General features: G+C 45.4%; 1 protein-coding gene and 1 pseudogene across 1 annotated transcript; both read right to left on the reverse strand.

The window, feature by feature from the left end:
• Positions 1–2520: 2520 nt before the first annotated feature.
• Positions 2521–4538, reverse strand: S100a9 (S100 calcium binding protein A9). The gene is made up of 2 exons (XM_041655095.1): positions 4360–4538; positions 2521–2712 (listed from the first exon to the last, which is right to left on the reverse strand). The coding sequence occupies exons 1-2, from the start codon at positions 4510–4512 to the stop codon at positions 2521–2523; spliced, it is 345 nt and encodes a 114-aa protein (XP_041511029.1). The 5' UTR covers positions 4513–4538.
• Positions 4539–16885: 12347 nt separating this feature from the next.
• On the reverse strand, positions 16886–17617 carry LOC121450333 (annotated as a pseudogene).
• Positions 17618–21626: the final 4009 nt, after the last annotated feature.

Below are 21626 nucleotides of genomic sequence, written 5' to 3' on the forward strand. Positions count from 1 at the left end.
TGACCACAGAGGCGGTTTTGAGTGGCACCTGGCAGGCTCTGCTGAGCTCTCAGCTGGACTACGGTGCTGTTGTCGCTGCCTCCTAACAAGCTATGTGCCTGTGTCTCCTTCTCCCTCTAGTCTATCCCATAACCCTTGAACTGATGTGTCCAAAGCACAAATATGATGCTAGACTTTCCCTTCCCGCATCCGTTGCTGTGTCTTCCCTTGGCTCTCCCACCTCAGGAGTGAGCTCCTTGGCTCCTTACCCATCCTTTTCACCTCCCCTCGTATGTCCATGCTCCTCATTCCCACACAGCCGTGCACCCGCCACACCCCAGACTTTTTCTGAAGCATATTTCTGTCTGTCTTGAGATGTCTGCAGCCTCAGCTTCAAGACATTTCAATTTTCACTCCTTCTAGCTAGGCTTGGTGGCTTATGTGTATAAATCCTGGTGCTCAGGAAGCTAAGGCGGGAGAATCACTCCAAGCTTGAGGCTAGCCTGGGTTACATTACAAGATACTTTTTTTTTTTTTAAAGAAAGAAGGTAGGAAAAAAAAAGAAAAAAAAATTAAAACAGTCCTCAGATACATTCAAGTGCACTTCACCAGCTAAGACTGACTGTCTCAGGTTGCAATTCAGAATTTTAAGGATACTGGTAGATACATCAGCAAATTCTGATATTGGAGAAAAGCCACCTCCCTTCTGGGTAGACAGCTCTACAGATTCCAGTCTCAAGGTTCCACCTAGTGTCACCTTGACTTTCCCTTTTCATATTAGAATGACCCAAGGACCTGTCTGATCTTCCCTGCAGGTCTTGTGGCTCCTGGCCACGCCTCCCTCAGTGCAGTGGTTCCTTGGAGCAGTCTGGAGGGCCTAGCAGTTAGTGAGTGTCCCATTAATGTATCCTGAAAGAACCAGTGGCCAAAAAGCAAACAAATAAGGAAATTAGTTTTTTCCCAAAATTCTAGAGTCTTCCTGATCCACACAAGGTGCTGTGGTCACTGCCTTGATCAGATTCAGACATGGCTATCTATGACTTCCTTTGTTTTTATAAAGCTAAAGCTTCTGGGAACTGCTTCCACTTTGGAATATGGAATTTGGGGTAGCCCAAGTCTGTGTTCCCAGCCATGGCCACTCACCATGACTCCAGGACAAACTATTTCTTATTCTGTTTAATGAGAGCTGGGATTTTGTGTTGAAATACTACCATGTGTCATAGCACACCTAGATAGATCTAAGAGGGACTTTTCCCTTTGCTAGACAGACCAGTTTTTTCCTAATGGGAAGGAGGGGGCTCAGTCACCGTGACTGCCTCTGTTTAGCTATTTGCAGAAAATCCTGGGACTCTGCAAAATGATTGCTCTGAGATATTTGCCTGGATTCTAGAATGGCCACCACACTCAGGGTTCACAGAGACACGAGACAAGGAGAAGTGCTCTTGACATGTGGGAATATCCATCCCCCCTGTTCTTCACCAGAGGCCAAGTCTCTAAGTAGCTAGTGTGGCCTTAAGGCTTCCTTAACTGGTCACTTGCCTCAGTGGCCCTGCTCCCTCTGTGTGTGAGCCTCTGCTTCCAACTTCTTACAGCTCTAGGCTTTCTACCTTTCTGTTTAGCCATAACCAAGACTTTGTCTTTTAGGTGGGAATGCAGAGGCTGCATGGTGTCAGGACAGTGACAGCAGCTCCGAGGGCGGTGGAACAGGACACACAGATTGGAGCAAATGTCCTTGCTGGGCTGAGCTCTTGGCCACTGACGAGGGACTGCAAGAGTGTCTTCTGTCCTGTGAGGTCATCTGGTCCTCGTTGCTCATGGTCCCAATCCTCAGACTCCACAGGCTCTGTAAACAAAGTCCTATCTCTCTACAGCACCCAGGGAATTTGAGATGCAGAGCCAAGTCAGAGCTCATCTCCTTCACTGGGCAAGTGAGTGTGTTCACCCCACCATCCTGCTGCAGTCATGGTGGACTTGGGGGTAACTGCACTTCCATCCATGTGAGAACCACAGAGGCCCATCAGCACGTACGTTTGGGATTCTATGTCTATTGGGAGATCTGCCTGCCTTCTTGCATCCTGTGTGGGCCTATTCTCCATATATCCTTACTCAGTACACCTCCCTGGGCATGGGTGAAAGAGAGAGAGAGAGAGAGGGAGAGAGAGAGAGGGAATACAAGAATAAGAGAAGTTGCACAACGCCAAGGTAGACTGTGGTCTGAGAAGTGAGGCCCAACATCAGAGACAGAGACATGGAGAGGGAGGTAAGCTTAGGGACTCGGTGTGGACATAGGTTGTTGGCTCTTTTATTATTATTATTGTTGTTGTGACTGGAATGGAGGACTGGAGCTTCAGACTAGGGCAGGACTGTTCAGTATTCAGACCCCTAGGAAAGACAAGTGTGAAGGCGGCAGAAACAGCACACAGATCACTGGAATGGATAAAGACTTTATTTTTATCATTTCCCAGCCCCACAACTAAGACCATCTGGTAAGACATTTCATTTTCCCTTGGTTGGGCAGATGCAAAGTGGCTGGTCTCCTAATTACTTCCCGAAGCCGGAGCCATGGCTGTGATCATTCCCACGTGGGTGGTTCCCCTCATGCATCTTCTCATGGGTGGCATAGACCAGCTTTGCCACCAGCATGACAAACTCCTCAAAGCTCAGCTGCTTGTCCTGGTTTGTGTCCAGGTCCTCCATGATGTCATTTATGATTTTGTCACGCCTTTTCTCCTTCTGTGGGTGAAACAGAGGAGACTTTTAGGGCTGAGGGTACCCAGGGAAGAGGACTTGGAGCACAGCGAGGGGCTAAATGCAAAGGGAAACCTGGTCCCTGGCGTTAGATTGAAAAATGAGAATAATGTTCTGAGTGTTCATGGTGGAGCAGATGCTAAACATGTACTAAACACTTCTAGTTTGTTCCCCAGACGGCCCTCTGCCTTGGACACTGGGACTCTGCTCTATAGAAGGCCAAGCAATTAGTAAGTCTAGAACTGTCTGTCATTTATCTGTATAACTACTTGAACATATAGAAATGGAGACTGGCCTTCTGAGAGGTCCATCATTTCTACAGGATGTAGAGGATGGGAGGAGAGGAGGTGCACATTTGGATCTGATTTGGAGGATTATTTATGCACCCCCTCACTTTCCTCAGCCTCTCAGTCACCCCACTCTCGTCCTTTCCTTGGAGGTAAAACTTATTTAGGCTACTAAGTCGGGGAGGCACCCCAGAAACCATGGGATCTTAGGAGCAAACCAAGCTCTGCTGACCCCAAAGGGTGTGGTAAAGTGTAGGGAAGACTCAGATAAAAAGTAAAGATCAAGATGCTTCATCAGCTGACTGCACTCACTTGCTGGGACACCTTGGCTAAGCACCACCCTGTCCCACACCCTGAGCAGTCCATGTTTGAGGTCCCAGTTTCCACTGGCTCATCACCCTGTAGAACCCATGAAGAGATCCCAGAGAAGATATCTGGCAGCATAGCTTCATGTGTACCCTTGGTCTACCCCGAGTCAGTGCCTTGTTTGCCCAATATGCCCACTTATGAGGAAATGTCTGTGTCCTTAATACCTCCCATAACCACAATTCTCCAATTTTCCTTTGCGGGGGGGTGGGGAGGGGAGACCAGCCTATAGGAGCTGGCCTTAATATGAACAGGCTCCTCACTCCCCTAGGGAAAAGATATAATATATAAAGTGAAGGTTTTCTCTGGCTCTGACGCACATGCATGCTCCTCTCCCCCTTTCAGCGGCCCCTCCCACATTGTCCGTGGTAGCCTTTTCTCTTTTCTTTCACTTTATGCTATTTTCTTCAGTGTCCTCATAATGCATTTAATGCTCTCTTCCCTAAAGACTGGATCTTGGCCTCCATCATCTTGAATTTCTTTCTCCTCATAAAGCCCATTTTGAAGGGTAACTGGTCTCAGCTTCCTTCTCTAGGAGCCAACAAACCTGCCATGCCACCTCATTGCTTTAACAACCTATGAGTCCTTTACCAGGGACTCAGCTGAAGTGTTGCCCCCTCAAAGGGGAGGACCTTTTCACTTTTTTAAACCATAGCCAGTCACCCCACCCTGCTGCAGCCAGCACAGACTACCCACAGAACTTTTATATTTCTCCTGACTTCTAGGCCATTGAAGTTGCCTGTGTTCTTAAGGTTGTATGTCACCAACACTGGGATAATGGAGTCCCATATCATCTCTGCATCCCTCTGCACAGAATAGAGTACCACACATTGCAGGTGTTCAACAAAACAATTTCCTGACTTATGTCTAACTTTGAGTACCTCTAGTGACAGAACCCCAATGTCCCTGGTGGAAGGTGATGGCGTTGTCTCCCTGAATCCTACAGACTGCACCTCTTCCCTTACTAACCAAGCCTCACCTTCATAAAGTTTGCCAGATCTTTCTTCACCATCTGTTTGAATTCCTTCTGGCTCAGGGTGTCTGGGTCTCCTTCCATCTTCGAGTTCGTGTGGAAGACGTCGATGACGGTGTCTATGCTGCGCTCCATCAGAGATGGGTTTTGGTTGGCCATCTTCTTACTCCTCTTTGAAAACAGGACACACAAAGGTTCCAAATGAGCGGATAGGGTGCTGAGTGTCCCTGGCCTGGTCTGTGGCCACGGTCAGGCAGGAAAGGGAGGAGAAACACAAAGCAAAAAGAGTGACGGAACGTAAAAAAGCGAACCATTTTACAACACAGCACTTAGAGAAACTGAAGGAAGATGTCAAGAGGACAGGGTCAACCAAGGAGCCCTTTTTCTAGAGGAGGACTTGGAAGAAAATTGGCTAAAGGAAGGAATGAAAAATCTAGCAGGCAGGCTCCCCGCCAGAGAAGACGAAGCTCACTTACCAAAGCTAAAGAGCTACTGAGTGCTTGGCAGGAGCAGCATGAGTCCTGCTTTTATAGGCAGCCCCTTGCTAGACACATGGTTGTCCCTGGGAAAGATTGCTTCACAGGTGAGCAGGGAGGGAGCCGGGTGGAGCAGGAAATGGTCACACAACTCATTTTGCTTTTTTGTGAAATTTCTAGCCCTGGGCTTGGAGCTTGTTTGGGAGGAAACTGGTTAGTTGGCCCACTTCCTTTCCATCCAACACCCCTCACCTCCATCTTAAGCAAGACAGCCTGCCTGCCACACCTCTGATACCCTTCGTTTTCCTGTCCCAACTTGTAATATACAAAGGGTGTCAGAAGATCCATAGTGACCATCTCATTTTGTCTTTGTTTGTTATGTGGACACTCTGTTCCCTGAGTTTACAGACTGAGCCTTTCCCAGTGTTTTCATGGTTCCTTTGGGAAGGGTGAGGGGTTGTCATAGAGTTCTTGAGAGGAATTAGTGTTAGGAGATCCTCAGAGGTGACTCGCTTTCCCACGGTACGTAAATCTGATGTCCAGAAGCGGACCTGAGCAAGATCTCTTTTAGCTGGTGTGTGACCTAGCAGGGGCTGAACTCAGACCTAGTCCTTGCTTAAGGGCATTTACTGCTCAGTACTTTCCCTCTTGCATCTGAGCGAGGATCTGTCTTTGGTACAAATGCAACTCCACTGGCTTTCAGCGTCATGCTTCCAAATCCTGTTCCCAGCTCTCTTTCCTCCAGTAGCTTGCATCCTAGAAGATAGCTGTTTCGGAAATGATTACTAGCCTATGTTAACTACACAAAGCAATGGGTTCCCAGCTGTCATTCCTCCAGGAGCTTACGTCCTAGAAGATAGCTCTTTTAAAAATGACTGTTGGCTTATATTAATTATACAAAGCCGCGGGTTTCATTTTAACATTTTCATACATGCATGTAATGTACTTTCATCAAAAATTTTCCCTCTATTACCTTATCATTTCCCCCTTTCTCTCTTTCTTTTCCCCCCTTCTACCCTTCTATAATCCTCTTTCATATTCTTTTCTGGGGGCAGTGGTTCATCAAGTCATTCTTTAGACACGAGTCAGTAAACAAGGTTTCTTTAGTAGTCTGCCGGGGCATCAGTCTGGGCAGCAGCAAGGATTCCACCCACAGTCCTTTGCTTTGCTTTCATGTCCTGTTTCTCTCATCCTTAATTCACATGTGGGAGAGACCACGCAACGCTCGGCTTGTGAGTCTGGTTTGCTTAGCATGGCAATCTCTATTCCAACCATCTTTCTTGCAAATGGTACAATTAGTTCTTTATGGTTGAATAAAGCTTGCTTGTGTGTGTATAGCACATTCTTTTTAGCCATTTATCTCGATGGGCACCCAGCCTTCTTGTGTGTGTTGGCTCTAGCGAATAGTTCCACAGTGAGCATAGATGTGCAGGCAGGTTATTGTGCGATGACTTTGATTCCTCCATGCTGATTTCTATAGTGACTGGATTAAGTTACATTCCCAACAAGTTCCCTTTTGTTGATATTCATTCCAACATTTTTTGCTTCTTTCCTTTATTTTCTTCCTTCCTTCCTTCCTTCCTTTCTTTTTTCTTTCTTTAGACAGGGTTTTTCTCTGTAACTTTGGCTGGCTTGAAACTTGCTATGTAGACCAAGCTGACCTTGAACTCACAGAGATTCACCTGCCTCTGCCTCCAGAGTGCTGGATTAAAGGTGTGCACCACCATGCCTGGCTGTTGCTTATTTTCTTGATGGTATCTACGGTGATTGGAGTGAGGTGGATTTATGAGTTTTGACTTACATTTCTGAAATGGCAATGATATGAATATCTGTCATACATTTGGTGCCTGTTTGTACTTGCTCAAACGGAAAAATGTCTGGTCAGTTTATGACTGGATTATCTGTTCTTTTGATATTTAATTGTTCTAGTTTTTGTATACCTCCTGTTAGATGAATGGCTGACAAACATTTTCTTTCATTATGCAGACTGTTATTTCGCCGCCGTCTCCTTTGCTGCTCAGAGGCATCTAATTTAGTGTAATCTCACTGATATTTCCTCAGCCTTTGACGTTCTATTACATCAAGGCATTTGATTAATGTTGAGCTGACATTTGTCAATGTTAAAGAGAGGAATCTAATTCCTGTCTTTGATGTTGCTTGCTTGAGAAAAGTCTCACATAGCCAAGGCTGGCCATAAACTTGCTGTGTAGCTCAGGACGATCATGGACATCTGATCCTCTTGACTCTGCATCCCAAGTTCTGGCATTACAGGCAAGTGCCACAATTCCCAGTTTGTGTGAAGCTGGGGTAGGGCTGCGTGAGTGCCGGGCAAGCATTCTGCCAAGCGAACCCTGTCCCGGGTTTCAGTCATCTACATGTGCCGTCCAGTTCTCCTGGTACCGCTTGTTAAAAAGGCTATCTTCCTCCCCCAACATCTCTGTTGAGAGTCGGTTAGATGGCTGCAACTGTGACACTCTCATGTCCCACGCGTTCCATAGCCTCTCTCCAATTCCTCAACACCTCCTTCGTGGTCCCCTTTCCAGCTTCCAGACCTACCCCTGCGCTCACACCCTCATCTGTACATCTACGTGTTTATCCATCCACCGCTCTGTGCAGGAAGCATTGGGAGCTAGGATCTCCACTGCGTGCATGCGCCACGTTTTCATTATCCTTTCACTGGTGGATGGAAATCTAGGCTGTTCCCACTCCCTTGCTATTGTGCAGGTGTCTCTATCTAGACTATGGACTTCTTTGAGTACGTGCCCAGGAGTGGCCTAGCCGGGTCATACAGTAGTATTATTTTTTAACTTTTGACCAAACCTCCAGGATGATTTCCATACTGACTGTACCAGTTTACAGCCCCACATCAGTGACTTAGACAATCCTTGTCATTATAGCTATAATGTAAGCTGAGGCCGGGTATCAAGACATCTCCAGCAGTGTTCTTTAAGCTCAGAACGGCTTTGACTGTCTGTGGTCTTTGTGTTCACATAAATTTTTGGGTTGCTTTTTCTAGTTCTGTAAAAAATTTCGTTGGGCTTTTGGTGGTAATTGTATTGAATTTGTAAACCTCTTTTGATAATATAACATATTCACAATTTAATTGTGTCAGTGCAGGAAGACTGTTTCTTTCCATTATTTACCATCTTCTATTTTTTCCTTCCTTTCTTCCTTTTTTTTTCTACTGTAGAGAGACTTCACCCTCTTGCTTAGGTTTACGTCTAGGTTTCTTCCCATCTTTGAGGTACAGCGATTGTGATATAATTTCATTCTCATAAAGCTGATGCTTGGTGCATGTAGAGAAGCTATTGATTTTTATATGATGATTTTGTATATTGCGGTCCTTGTAACTTCACTGGAAGTGTTTATCAGATCTAAAGGTTTTCTGGTGGAGGGCTGTGTGAGTGTGTGTGCATATGTGTGCTTATGAGTGTGTGTATGCGTGCTTCTGTGTGTGTGTGTGTCTGTGTGTGTTGGCTAGAGATTGATGCCAGTTGTCTTTCTTTATAGCTCTCCACCTTACATCTTGAGGCAGGGTCTTTCCTGGGTTCAGGTAGGCTGGGCAGCCAGAGCCTGAGGGCTCCATCTTCCCAGGACTGGGATTGCAGACATGCAGATACACTTGAGATTTATGTGAGTGTGGAGGATCTAAATTCAGGTCTGCATGCTTTCATGGCAAGCTCTTTACTAGCTAGGCCATCTTCCCAGCCTTCGGGACCTTCTGTCGGTTTTATAGTGTCTTCTGTGTTAGTGCCATGGTGATTTTGTGGCTACTGTGGCTTAGTCTGAAGTTAGGTGTTGTCATTCCTCCGGCATCATTCATTTTGCTTAGGTCTTTCTATATCCTGCAGAGAAGGGTAGGAGAGCCAATAGGATTGGTTCGGCTCTTTGGGGTCTTTTGTGCCTCCATAGGGATTTTAGGATTGATGATAACTGTTCTTCTATAGCTTCCCCATGGGTAGCATGTGTCCTTCCCTAAGGTAAATGCTGCCCATTGTCCACAGAAGCCAAGGTGGCATAGCCCAGTACATAAGCTCTCTCTCTATATACAGACCCCACCATTTTCTCAAGCTTCTTTTTTACTGTGGCCTCAGAAGACCCGTCTCTTATCCCCTCACCTCAGGAGTACCCTTCCTCAACCCTCAGTGTGGACTCCAACCCGGATCACATGGTTCAGTTCAAATGCTGCTCTAGTCTTCCTAGTGGGAGATAATCTCCTCTTTGGGGCCTTTCCCGACAACACTCTGGCTTTCAACATGTATTTTCTTGGAGTAAAGTTATATGAATATTTGCATCTGACTAATAATTGCTTATAGATTTTCTTTTTTTTATTTATTTTTTTATTGAGAAAAGGAGAAAAAAAAAACAAGTTTCCACCTCCTCCCAGCCTCCCATTTCCCTCCCCCTCCTCCCACCCTACGCCCCCTCCTCCCACCCTTCTCCCCCTCCCCCCACTCCTTTCCCCCTCCCTCTCCAGTCCAAAGAGCAGTCAGGGTTTTCTGCCCTGTGGTAAGACCTAGGACCTCCCCCCTCCGTCCATATCTAGGAAGGTGAACATCCAAACTGGCTAGGCTCCCACAAAGCCATCACATTACGTAGGATCAAAACCCCGTGCCATTGTCCTTGGCTTCTCATCAGCCCTCATTGTTCGCCATGTTCAGAGAGTCCAGTTTTATCCCATGCTTTTTCAGTCACAGTCCAGCTGGTCTTGGTGAGCTCCCAATAGATCAGCTCCACTGTCTCAGTGGGTGGGTGCACGCCTCGTGGTGCCGACTTCTTTGCTCATGTTCTCCCTCCTTCTGCTCCTCATTGGGACCTTGGGAGCTCAGTCCAGTGCTCCAGTGTGGGTCTCTGTCTCTATCTCCATCCATCACCAGATGAAGGTTCTATGATGATATGCAAGATATTCTTCAGTATTAATCTAGGATAGGGTCATTTCAGGTTCCCTATCCTCAACTGCCCAAGGAACTAACTGGGGACCTCGGCTTGGGCACCTGGGAGCCCCTCTAGGGTCAGGTCTCTTGCCAACCCTAAAGTGGCTCCCTTAACTAAGAATTGTGGTTCCGTGCTCCCCTGTCCAACCTTCCTTTATCCCAATCCTCCTGTTTTCCCAAGGCCCCCCCTCCTTCCCTTCTAACTTTTCTCTGCCCATCTCCCCTTACCTCCATCCCACCCCACCCCCAAGATCCCAATTTTCTCCCCGGCAATTTTGTCTACTTCCCTTAGCCAAGAGGATAACTATATGTTTTTCCTTGGGTTCACCTTCTTACTTAGCTTCTTTAGATTCACCTATTGTAGACTCCGTGACTCTTATTTATGGCTAGAAACCAATTATGAGTGAGTACATCCCATGTTCATCTTTTTGGGTCTGGGATACCTCACTCAGGATAGTGTTTTCTATTTCCATCCATTTGCATGCAAAATTCAAGAAGTCATTGTTTTTTACCGCAGCGTAGTACTCTAATGTGTAGATATTCCATACTTTCTTCATCCATTCTTCCATTGAAGGGCATCTAGGTTGTTTCCAGGTTCTGGCTATTACAAATAATACTGCTATGAACATAGTTGAACAAATGCTTTTGTCATATGATAGGGCATCTCTTGGGTATATTCCCAAGAGTGGTATTGCTGGGTCCAGGGGTAGGTTGATCCCGAATTTCCTGAGAAACCGAAACACTGACTTCCATAGTGGTTGCACAAGATTGCATTCCCACCAGCAATGGATGAGGGTACCCCTTCCTCCACAGCCTCTCCAGCAAAGGTTAACGTTGGTGTTTTTGACTTTAGCCATTTTGACAGGTATAAGATGATATCTCAAAGTTGTTTTGATTTGCATTTCCCTGATTGCTAAGGAAGTTGAGCATGACCTTAAGTGTCTTTTGGCCATTTGAACTTCTTCTGCTGAGAATTCTCTGTTCAGATCAGTGCCCCATTTTTTAATTGGGTTAATTAACATTATAAAGTCTAGTTTCTTGAGTTCTCTATATATTTTGGAGATCAGACCTTTGTCTGTTGCGGGGTTGGTGAAGATCTTCTCCCAGTCAGTAGGTTGCCTTTTTGTCTTAGTGACAGTGTCCTTTGCTTTACAGAAGCTTCTCAGTTTAAGTAGGTCCCATTTATTCAATGTTGCCCTTAATGTCTGTGCTTCTGGGGTTATACATAGGAAGCGATCTCCTGTGCCCATCTGTTGTAGGGTATTTCCCACTTTCTCTTCTATCAGGTTCAGTGTGTTCGGGCTGATATTGAGGTCTTTAATCCATTTGGACTTGAGTTTTGTGCACGGTGAAAAATATGGGTCTATTTTCATTCTTCTACAGGTTGACATCCAGTTGTGCCAGCACTGTTAATGGATTTCTCTCATGCATTTAGCTCAGGTGTGACTCTCAGAAAACCCTTGCATTTGCTGAATCATCCTGCTTCCTTACTGGCAGCCCTCACCCTCTCAGAATGCAGGGAGGAACTACTTGCTTTGGGCAATTCCTTGGTACTTTTGTTTGTCCTGGACCCTACTTGCCATCAGGAAAAACATCTCCCCTTCCTGTAGTTGAAGACCGTTTGTTTCCCAGCTGTGCAGACCCAAAATAATCACACTGAAACTATATTAATTACAACACTGTTTGACCAATAGTTTATGCATATTTCTAGCTAACTCTTACATTTTAAATTAACCCATTTCTATTAATCTTTGAATCACCATGAGGCTGTGGCCTACAGGTAAGATTCTGGCTGACGGCTGGTATCTTTCTCTTTCAGTGCTACATGACTTCTCACTGACTTTGCCTTTTTTCTCCCAGCATTCAGTTTAGTTTTCTGACCTAGCTCTATTCTGCCCTGCCACAGGCCAAAGTATCCTCTTTACTAACAAATAATAATAAAACATATTCACTGCATAGAAAGGGGAATCCCACATCACCCTTCCCATCTCCACTAGCCCTTTACCCTGCCTTCTTAGGGACCTCTTTCACTGTCCACAGCCCTCCTGCCTGCTTTCCCATCTGAAGGTCCAGATGGGCTCCTGTAGGTGCTAATCCTTGGCCCTGAGACCTCCTGCTTTGCACAGCATATGTAGTTGTGGTTAAGAGCTCAGAGCTTCTACCTGAAAGTTCTTTTTATTAATATTTCCATCTCCTCATTTGCTGTGATCTGTTTAGGTTGTTGACTCTTATTGTTTTAATTTTGGCGGCTTGGCTGAAATTAGAGATTCACCCATTTATTTTAGATTTTCCAGATTAATGGGGCACAAGTTTTAAAAATATTCCTTTATCATCTGAATTTCTTTAGTGTCTGTGGCAATGTTTCCCTGTTCAGTTCTGATTCTGATAGTTTGGGTCCTCTCCTTCCTTCTCTTGGTTAACTGGGCCAAAGATCTGTCCATCTTGTTCATCCTCTCCAAATCCAGCTATTAGGTTCACCGATTCTTCTGCTGTCTTCTATCTTACGTTTTATTGCACTATATCCAGATAGGATACAAGGAGAGATTTTGTCCTTTTTGAATTTATAAATATTTATTTTGAGACCCAGGATGTGGTATATTTTCGAAAAGCTTCCTGTGTTGCTGAGTGGGTTGTGTATTTGGCTCTGGGTGGAATACTCTGTAGATATCTGTTAAGTCCATTTGGTGCAAGGTGTCAACTAATTCTGATGATTCTCTGTTAATTTTTCCCAGACCTGTCTATTAAAGAAAGTGGGATACTGAAATCACTTACTATTATTGAATTGATGTTAATCTGTGTCTTTAAATTCAGTAGTACATTTTATGACATTGGGTGCTCTAGAGTTTGATACATGTGTGCTTAGGACAGCAATTTCTTCGTTAAGCGATCCCTTCATTAGAATGAAGTGTCCCTTTATCTCTTCTGATTAGTTTTAGTTTGAAGTCCTTTGTCAGACAGTAGGACAGTGATGCCTGCTTGCTTCCTGGTCCCGTTTGATTGGAGCACTTTCATTCATCCCTTTACTCTATGGTGGCATTTATCTTTAAAGCCTTAGCTTAATATGTTTCTTGTAAATTACAGATAGATAGATTGTGTTTTCTGATCCATTTAGTCAGCTTGTGTGTTTTGACTGAAGAATTGAAACCATTGATATTAAAGCTATTACTTATATTAAGGTTATTATTTAATATGAATGGTGGTCTTGTTGCTGCTGAGTTTTGGTTTTGTCATTTGTGTCCTCAGTGCCACTTTGGGTTGTAATAATAATGGGCTCATATTTCTTTCCTCAGTTTTTCTGCTGTGCTCAGTCCTCTCTTCAGCCCAAAATACCGTTTCCTGTGTTTTTTTGATTTACTGGACATAAATTTTTAAAGGTTGTTAATACTATAGAAAATTTTCTTTTTCCTTCAATTATGGTAGATACTTTTGCTTGGTATGTTAGTCTAGGTTGCCTGTCTTGTCTTTTAGTACTCAGAATGTCCCAGGCTTTTGGGACATTCGAAATTTCCAATGGAAAATCAATTCTCACTCCGATGGGTTTTTCTTGCAACTTTCAATACATCTTCTTTTTAAAAAAATATGTAAGTGACAAATATACTCCTCTTTATTGTTATTAAGGTTTCTCCAATATCTTTCAGTAACAGAGCACTTATCTTACTAAAATCCACTATTGGCCATGGTTTGGGCCTTGCAAACTCCCATCCCCTTCATCTCAAATGCAGCCCTTTGTATGTGTCCACACAGTCCTCACTGGTGTGTGGGCCAGGCTGGATCTACTCCCAGATCTTCTCAGATTCAACTCCTTGCCAGGCTCTCCAGGGAAAGCATGAAAGGTAGTTCCAGCTTCAGGAACAGACCCAGTGGGAGGGGCCAGAATTTCCATCTTCCCTGGTGAACTTGCACACATCACCATGACCTAAGCCTGCAGTTTTTTTTTTTTTTTTGATTTTTCAAGACAGGGTTTCTCCGTAGCTTTTGGTTCCTGTCCTGGAACTAGCTCTTGTAGACCAGGCTGGCCTCGAACTCACAGAGATCCGCCTGCCTCTGCCTCCCGAGTGCTGGGATTAAAGGCGTGCGCCACCATCACCCGGCTAAGCCTGCAGTTTTGCTGGCTTCAGATTGCATGGTAAAATCACCACCTGATTTGCATCTGCCCTAGAGAAGTGTGATTCACCAGTCCACCGACAGCTGTCTTTGGGGGTGCTCCTCCCACATCTTCTTCTACATACAACGCCTCTGCTCCTTTCTGTTATAGCAGCGTTGGTTGCAATCTTTGCCTGGAACCAGCAGAAAATCATGCAGCAGCCGAGCACTGCTCTGGAGCGGCCCCAGCAGGCGCCGATCCACTGTCTTCTTTGCTATGTCTACTTAATGCTTTAACTATGATATGCGGCAGGGACTTTTTTTTCTGGTGTTGACTATGTTCTGTGTGCCTTTTGCACCTGCATGGGTGTGTCTTTCCTTACTTTGGAAGTTATCTGCTATGACCTTGTTGATCATCTGATGCATGCCATTGGCTTCTCTTTCGTCTATGCCCATAATTTGAAGGCTTGGCTTTCTCTATGGTGTTCTACATTTCCTGTGTGTCCCTTTTCTGTATGTTTAATGCTTATCATGGTCCTTGTTTTCATGACTTAGATCTCCTACTTTATCTTTGAGTCCTGGTACTCTGTCTTCAGCCTGACTCATTTGCCTTTGAGTTTTCTGGCTGAGTTATCAGGGTTTTCAATTCAATCTTCATTTTAGCTCGAGTGCTTTTCTTACTGAATTCCTTCGTCAAGTTCTGTGTTGTCTTTGTCATTTGCTTCTGTTTTGCATTTGTGTTTTCTTGGGCATCACTTAGGTGCTTATTCTCCTAAATCCTCTCCCCTTAATTCCACTGAGCTGTTGCTTTGGGTTTTCTTTAAACTCTTCATGATTTAAACTCCTCAGATTCTGTGATGAAAATTAAAATTCTTTAATTCTGTTTTTTTAAATTCTGTGTCCTGACATTCAGTGATTCTCACTGGTGAACATTTTGACAGGCTGGCAGGTTCTGGAGAGAAGGTATGAGCTTGTTGTCTCACATTGCTGATATTTTTGCAATGCAAACAGAGTGCATAGATTTCTTTTGTGAGTTCTAAGTCTGATATGGACAGAGCCAGTTGGGACAGAAGAGCGGTTGTTGGGGAAGGCTGGGCCAAGAGGCTGGAAATGGCTTGGGTGGGATGAAGTCAGGTGGACAGATGTACGGGATGTTCTCTTGTTCCAAGCTTGGCGTGCTGGGGTAGATGTGGTTGGTGGAAGGGTTTGATGGCACTTGAAGGATTTGGGCACTGGGAAAATAGGCCAGGCAAGTCCTGGCAGAAGTTTAGAGATCAGTTGTGGAATAGATAGTGGAGGACAGACTAGACGGGAGCCCTGGACATGGGACCTGGGCTACATCTGGCTGATTGGGGAGAAGGCATGGGTGGGGATGGTCAGAGAGACTCACTGATCAGATCCTGGAGAAGGAAGTGGGAGCTCTGGCTGGGTGGACAGGCTGGATGTGGTGCAGAAGGGACCTGGGAGGTGCTCCAGGACCTTTGTGACTTCTGGTTTACTTGTTCTCTTGTAGAGGAAGTTAGCATCTCCTTGCCAGTGTTGCCCTTCAAGCCCAACTCCACCAGGTTGCACCCTGTCTGCTTGTAGATATCCAGAGACAGCTCCTCAGAGCCATTCTACTGCGCCACTGACCCAGAATAAAGAGTTGGGGACAAGGGTGCCAGGAAGTTCAGATCCAGAGAACTCCCAGCTGGTGGCTAAGGAGCTACAGACCATTGTTCTGTAATCTCTGGGCTCTGTCCACACCAAGTCTTTGCTGACTGGCCACCCCGAAGGCCACCTCCAGACCTGCCTGCACCTTGGGCTTCTCCTGCATGCCTGTGGAGGACCCGTCAGTCACCTGGCTCCTGAACTCTCATCTTGAAGCTGTCCCAAGTCTGCACCCTTCTCTCTTGTCTACTTGGACATCTTTGCTGAGAATCTTGGTTGCTGGGAAACTTGACCTTCCTAGCCAACAAAGCTGCCATTCCCTTTCTTGTCCCTAACTGCTGTTTTCCACGTCCTCACCTCCCTTGGGTGTTGCCCTCATTTCACTTCCTACCAAAATTCCAGCTCTCATCTTGGTGGCTCTGAGGTGTCATATCTCCGCACCTTCCTGCTGTTGACTCTACCTCACAGGAATCTCCTTGAAGGCTACAACCCTTTGTAGAAAATAACAGGCTTTCCCCAGCAGCACACTGCGGGCATTGTAATTATTGGCCTTTCTGTCTGTCTCCCTACTGCTCCATTCATCTGTTAACTCGTCACTAGATAAGTTTTGCGTAGAGGAGACTGATAAACATTTGCTAAATATGATGGTGGTTGTGTTGGTTTTGATAGAAGGTTATGTTTAGAAGGTTATTTTCTATAATTAAGAAGTTGTGCAACACAGGAGACAGCAGGAAGAAGACAGGAAGTGGAGTGGAGTCATGGAGAAATTGGACCTGGGGCAGATTCCAGCTGAGAGGGTAGAAGAGCATCATCAGCAAGGTCCAAATCAGGAGCAGAAGGAGAGAGAGCATGAGCAAGGAACTCAGGACCTCAAGGGGTGCACCCACACACTGAGACAATGGGGATGTTCCACTGGGAACTCACCAAGGCCAGCTGGCCGGGTCTGGAAAAGCCTGGGATAAAACCGGACTTGCTGAACATAGCGGACAATGAGGACTACTGAGAACTCAAGAACAATGGCAATGGGTTTCTGATCCTACTGCACGCACTGGCTTTGTGGGAGCCTAGGCAGTTTGGATGCTCAACTTACTAGACCTGGATGGAGATGGGGGTTCCTTGGACTCCCCACAGGACAGGGAACCCTGATTGCTTTTCGGGCTGAGGAGGGGGGGACTTAATTGGGGGAGGGAGAGGGAAATGGGAGGCGGTGGCGGGGAAGAGACAGAAATCTTTAATAAATAAATAAATTAAAAAAAAAAAGCAAATGTGAAATAAAAAAGATCAAAGTGCATATGCTGCCACCCTGTGGCCCGCCTGGGTCATGACAGAGTGGGTACTCTTTAGAGTACTCTTATTTTTGTCAGCTTTATTTTTCTTGTATAAATCCCCTTACAAGGTACTCACAGCTGGAGCCTGGGTCATCTGAACTGTGACTCTGTTGTGGGTTTTCACAAGCTGCTCAATGAATTCCTGGTAAGGAGCCTTGGTGAATACAGTTTCCTTCCAGAGGTTGGGGATCAAGAAGCTGTAGGTCTTGGAGGTGGCATCGAAGGTGGCCTTGGCAAAGCTGCCTAGGATGGCAGTGCACCCCTTGGCTGATGTGGAGGAGTCTTTAATACCAGCCATCAGCAGCGGCTGCTTGGGCACAGGAGCAGAGACAATGCCAATGTCTCTGGGGGTCGGGACGAGACACACGACAACAAGTCACAACCACTTGTCAGTTTGCCAGTCTTGCTCTCCCAGTAGCCTCTCTTCACAGGGACGATGGAGAGCTTGACTGAGATGATGGCGCCTTGCATGGCAGCGGCTACCTCCGTGGAGCACACAACACCAAGATCAACATGATGATCATTGTAGTCCGCAGTAGTGACAAAAGCCTTGAACCTGGTCCCCTGGCCAGCCTGAGTCGGCTTCTGCACTGGCAGGATCTTTAGAACCCCATCCTTTAGGGATGCACCCAGAGAAAAGTTAACAATCTCAGATTCCTTCACGGTCAGGGAGGACAGGTAGATCTCCTCCAGGGACTTGATGTCCTTGAGCAGGCGGCTCAGCTTGGTGATGGAAATCCAGTCCTTGTCTGGTTTTACCTCCGTGGGTGCCATGTCCTTGAGCAATGACCATGGCCCCCAAACCTCCAAACCTCTGTGGAAACCACGGGCATCCTATTGGCCACTTGTTGTTTTCCAGAAAAAGAAGGGAGATCTGGTTTTGTAAATTAAAATTTGAGAATAATTCTTCTTATGGATTGATATTCTGTTTAATACTCATACGTGCATATGTGTTTCCATCAAAATCACCCCTCATTCCAGTTACTTTCCTGCTCCCCTGACCCCCACCTTCCTCTCCCAACTTCATTGTTCTTTTAGTTTTTAAAAAATACTCATTGTGGATGCAGATTAAGCATTTTTAAAAATTCTTCTCTCATATGTCTGGACCTCAGTTTCTACTCCCTCCACTCCTCCCAATCCCTCCCTCCCATCCACTCCTCTTCTGTTTCCCTTCACAAAAGAGCAGGCCTTCCAAGGATCTCAATAGAATGCACCATAACAAGTTATAATGAAACTAGCACAAACCCTCATATCAAGGCTGGATGAGGCAACCCACTAGGAGGAGAAGGGTCCCAAGAACAGGCAAAAACATTTTGCTTTTAGCATTCTTAGTGCTTGTGAGAATTATTGAGTATCTCAGATGGCTTTTATGGGTTACATTTCTAAATATTTATTATACTAGAATTTGAAAAACACCAAACTATTTAAACCAGATTATTTAAAGCAGCATTAAGAGCCCACTAATATTAACCTATTAAAACAAAGTAATTATTTATTTTACAAAGCTATTAAAAATATGTCTTCAAAATAGTGCTCACAAAACTCTTTGTATCTCAGGGGAAGAAAGATGAGGTTTTCTTTCTATTTCTACATTCAATATGTTGCTGTATTCTGTTTGGGTTGAAGATGGGAAGAAAAAAATCCTTCTTCTCAGATAAGTGGCTGGAAGGTAGAGGAACACACTAGTAACTTTAATATAGTTATAGATATTCTTCTTTATAGGTATTATACTAAACCAGAATTACCAGATAGTAAATTCTTAGAATATGAAACCACATGAATAAATTCTTTGCACGTAGTTTCATTACCATCCTCAAACTTGAAGGACTCTTCTATTTAGTTGTGATTGTGTAACATTTTGCATTAGTCATTTGGAAAGTAGTGATTTCCTGACTCATGAGTGTCATCTAAATTCTGACACATCTCATTACCCATCTATGACATACATGTTCATGTGTGTTTACATATGTGTGTTTCATGACCCCTGAGTGTCATATAAATGCTGACACATCTCATTGCCCATCTATGACATGTTTACATGTTTGTACTTACATATGTGTATGTTTGTTTACATATGTGTGCATATAAAACATTTGAAATACCACCACTGATCTCATCAATAAATGTACCTGTTGGAAAAATACCAGATCATGACTGCAAAAAGAAACTCCCCCAAATACTGAGTTTTGCTTGAAAGACTCAATTTTATTATCCTGACAAATTCTATGTTGTTTTCCTTGAAATGAAAAGTTCAATTTGTTCATTTTCAACAAATGGATGTCATGAAGTCAATTAGGAGGCTCTTTATAATTTGCCAGTTTTTTCGAGAAGAAAATAGTTCAATAAAAAGTGTGGCCAGTTCAGCTCATAAATTGACCATTCAAGGACTTTTTCTACAAAGAACCAGGATTGAGCTAGGTGGTGTTGGCGCACACCTTTAATCCCAGCACTCGGGAGGCAGAGGCAGGTGGATCTCTGTGAATTCGAGGCCAGCCTGGTCTATAAGAGCTAGTTCCAGGACAGGCCCCAAAGCTACAAAGAAACCCTGTCTCAAAACAAACAAACAAACAAACAAACAACCCCCAAGAACCAGGATTGAAATTTAATAAAACAAGTGATTGTTTCTGTTCCATCAAGAACATTCTTAGGGTAAAGTTTCAGAAGGTCGTGACCTCACCAGAGCTGGGTCTACTTCATACTGTCTTGTATCTTCAGGGCCAGTACTAACTGGGGAAGGTGAAGAACTGGGGATTATTGGTTTGCAGGGGTCTTCGTGCTGAGTGGCACCCATGTTTGACTTCATGAACATAGAAATGGATTTGGAGGTCTCCCAGGTTTCCCTGAGGTGGTCTTTGAGAACCGTTACCTTAGGCCACGCTACCTGAATCTTGCTTGGTAGAGTCTGCCTGCTAGCTTCCTTCCCTGGACTTCTTTTCAGGCCTTTCAAAAGCTTGCTCTGCTGTCCTAGGGCCAGACAAGAGCCGTTTTCACGAGACAATAATTACAGTGTGTGACGACCCCCGTGAAGGACAGTCTCCGGGATCTAGAAGGCCCTACCAGGGCTGAGTAGACCTCTGGGAAGAAGCCAGGCTGAGGCAATAAGAGAGGTAGGAGAACGTTGGAAGGGTCCTGTGATGGTGGGAGCCTGGGAGAGATGGCAGACATGAGGGTTGTGGAAGTAGACAGGGCTCTGTCACCCAGGAGATAGGAAGCCCTATCAAGATTTTAGTACTAAATTTTTAAACCCACAGAGTCAGTTCCGATCATCTTGATGGCCTCATAGAGGAGACTTTTTTTTTTTTTGAGGGCATCTTCAGCCTGTTAGGCCTTGGGTATTTGTAGATCTCTGAATAGGCCAGAACATTTCCTGACTTTAGGCAGTCATTGCTTAGTCTCTTCTTGGGCTTTCTGTCCCCCTAGTTTTCTGCCAAGAGAGACCCCTTAGCTCTTTCTCTTGGTGCTTCTGAATGCAGGCTCCTGGGCCTTAATTTTTAAGGGTTATATCAGCAATGTGACTAGGAGCACATTCTGGGTCGCTGTAAAACAAAGTGTTCCCAGGGCACAGTCCCATTGTGCTGGGATTCTTGATCTCCATTGCCTTAGTCACCCTCTCTGACCTGTCTTATCCTGGCCCTGGCTGAGCACAGTACCCGGCTGACTGCATGGCTCAATCCTGGGCTTGGGTGCGTGCCTCTGAGAGAACAGTGAGTAAATCTGGCACGTATTCAAGGGGCCCTTTGCTGTCAGGGAAAATGGGGTCCCCTTTTGTGATTTTTCAGTCTCATTAAAAACATAATTCTAGAGCAGACTCAACCCGGGGGAGCAAGGACAATATTATACAGAGTTAAAAAGAAAAAATCAAGGACAGACAAGCTGTAAATCCTGGCAGCTACCTGGAAGAGGAAGCTCAAGCAGAGAAAGAGAAAAAGCTGTGAGCTAAAGCAACATGGAGGTGAACAACATGGCGGACAAGGAGTCACGTGATAGTGAGGGCCCATTAGGGGAAGAGTAATAAGGCCCAAAGCATACTGAGGCTCTAGCCAACACCCTAATCAAAGAGACAATAAAGAAGAGAAAGGAAAAGTTATGCCTTTCTGAGCCAGGAAGGCAAAGCTAACAATCCAGGGGCAACTTGTAGGGACTGCACTAGGGGGCGGGTCCTCTGGGAAGGAACAGGAGCTATCTCACTGAGTGGAAAATTGTTCCTCTTCTCTCTCTAGCACACTTTTGTGAGGTGTGATTTCTCTGCCCGACTGGAATGAATGGTTTTTAAGGGTAGGAGACAATGCCATGTCTCCACGTCGAGCGCTATTCTTTTTGGCTAGGAGGTGACAGCATTTCCTTGGTGGGCGTCAGCGCTGCTGTGACACTCAGTGCAGCTGTGACACTCAGTGCAGCTGGGACACTCAGTACAGCTGTGACACTCAGTGCAGCCGTGACACTCAGTGCAGCTGTGACACTCAGTGCAGCTGTGACACTCAGTGCAGCTGGGACACTCAGTGCAGCTGGGACACTCAGTACAGCTGTGACACTCAGTGCAGCCGTGACACTCAGTGCAGCTGGGACACTCAGTGCAGCCGTGACACTCAGTGCAGCTGTGACACTCAGTGCAGCTGTGACACTCAGTGCAGCTGGGACACTCAGTGCAGCCGTGACACTCAGTGCAGCCGTGACACTCAGTGCAGCCGTGACACTCAGTGCAGCTGTGACAGTCAGTGCAGCTGTGACACTCTGCAGCTGTGACACTCAGTGCAGCTGTGACACTCAGTGCAGCTGTGACACTCAGTGCAGCTGTGACACTC

This window comes from Microtus oregoni, unplaced genomic scaffold, assembly GCF_018167655.1.
Source record: "Microtus oregoni isolate MIOR12 unplaced genomic scaffold, Mior012 000007F_ref0000211, whole genome shotgun sequence".
NCBI lineage: Eukaryota > Metazoa > Chordata > Mammalia > Rodentia > Cricetidae > Microtus > Microtus oregoni.

Excerpts from the sequence above, each read along its gene's own strand:
- S100a9 (XM_041655095.1), bottom strand. The coding sequence starts at position 4,512 with ATGGCCAACCAAAACCCATCTCTGATGGAGCGCAGCATAGACACCGTC. Across the intron at positions 2,713-4,359 it reads ATCTGGCAAACTTTATGAAG|AAGGAGAAAAGGCGTGACAA; the intron begins GTGAGGCTTGGT and ends TTTCACCCACAG.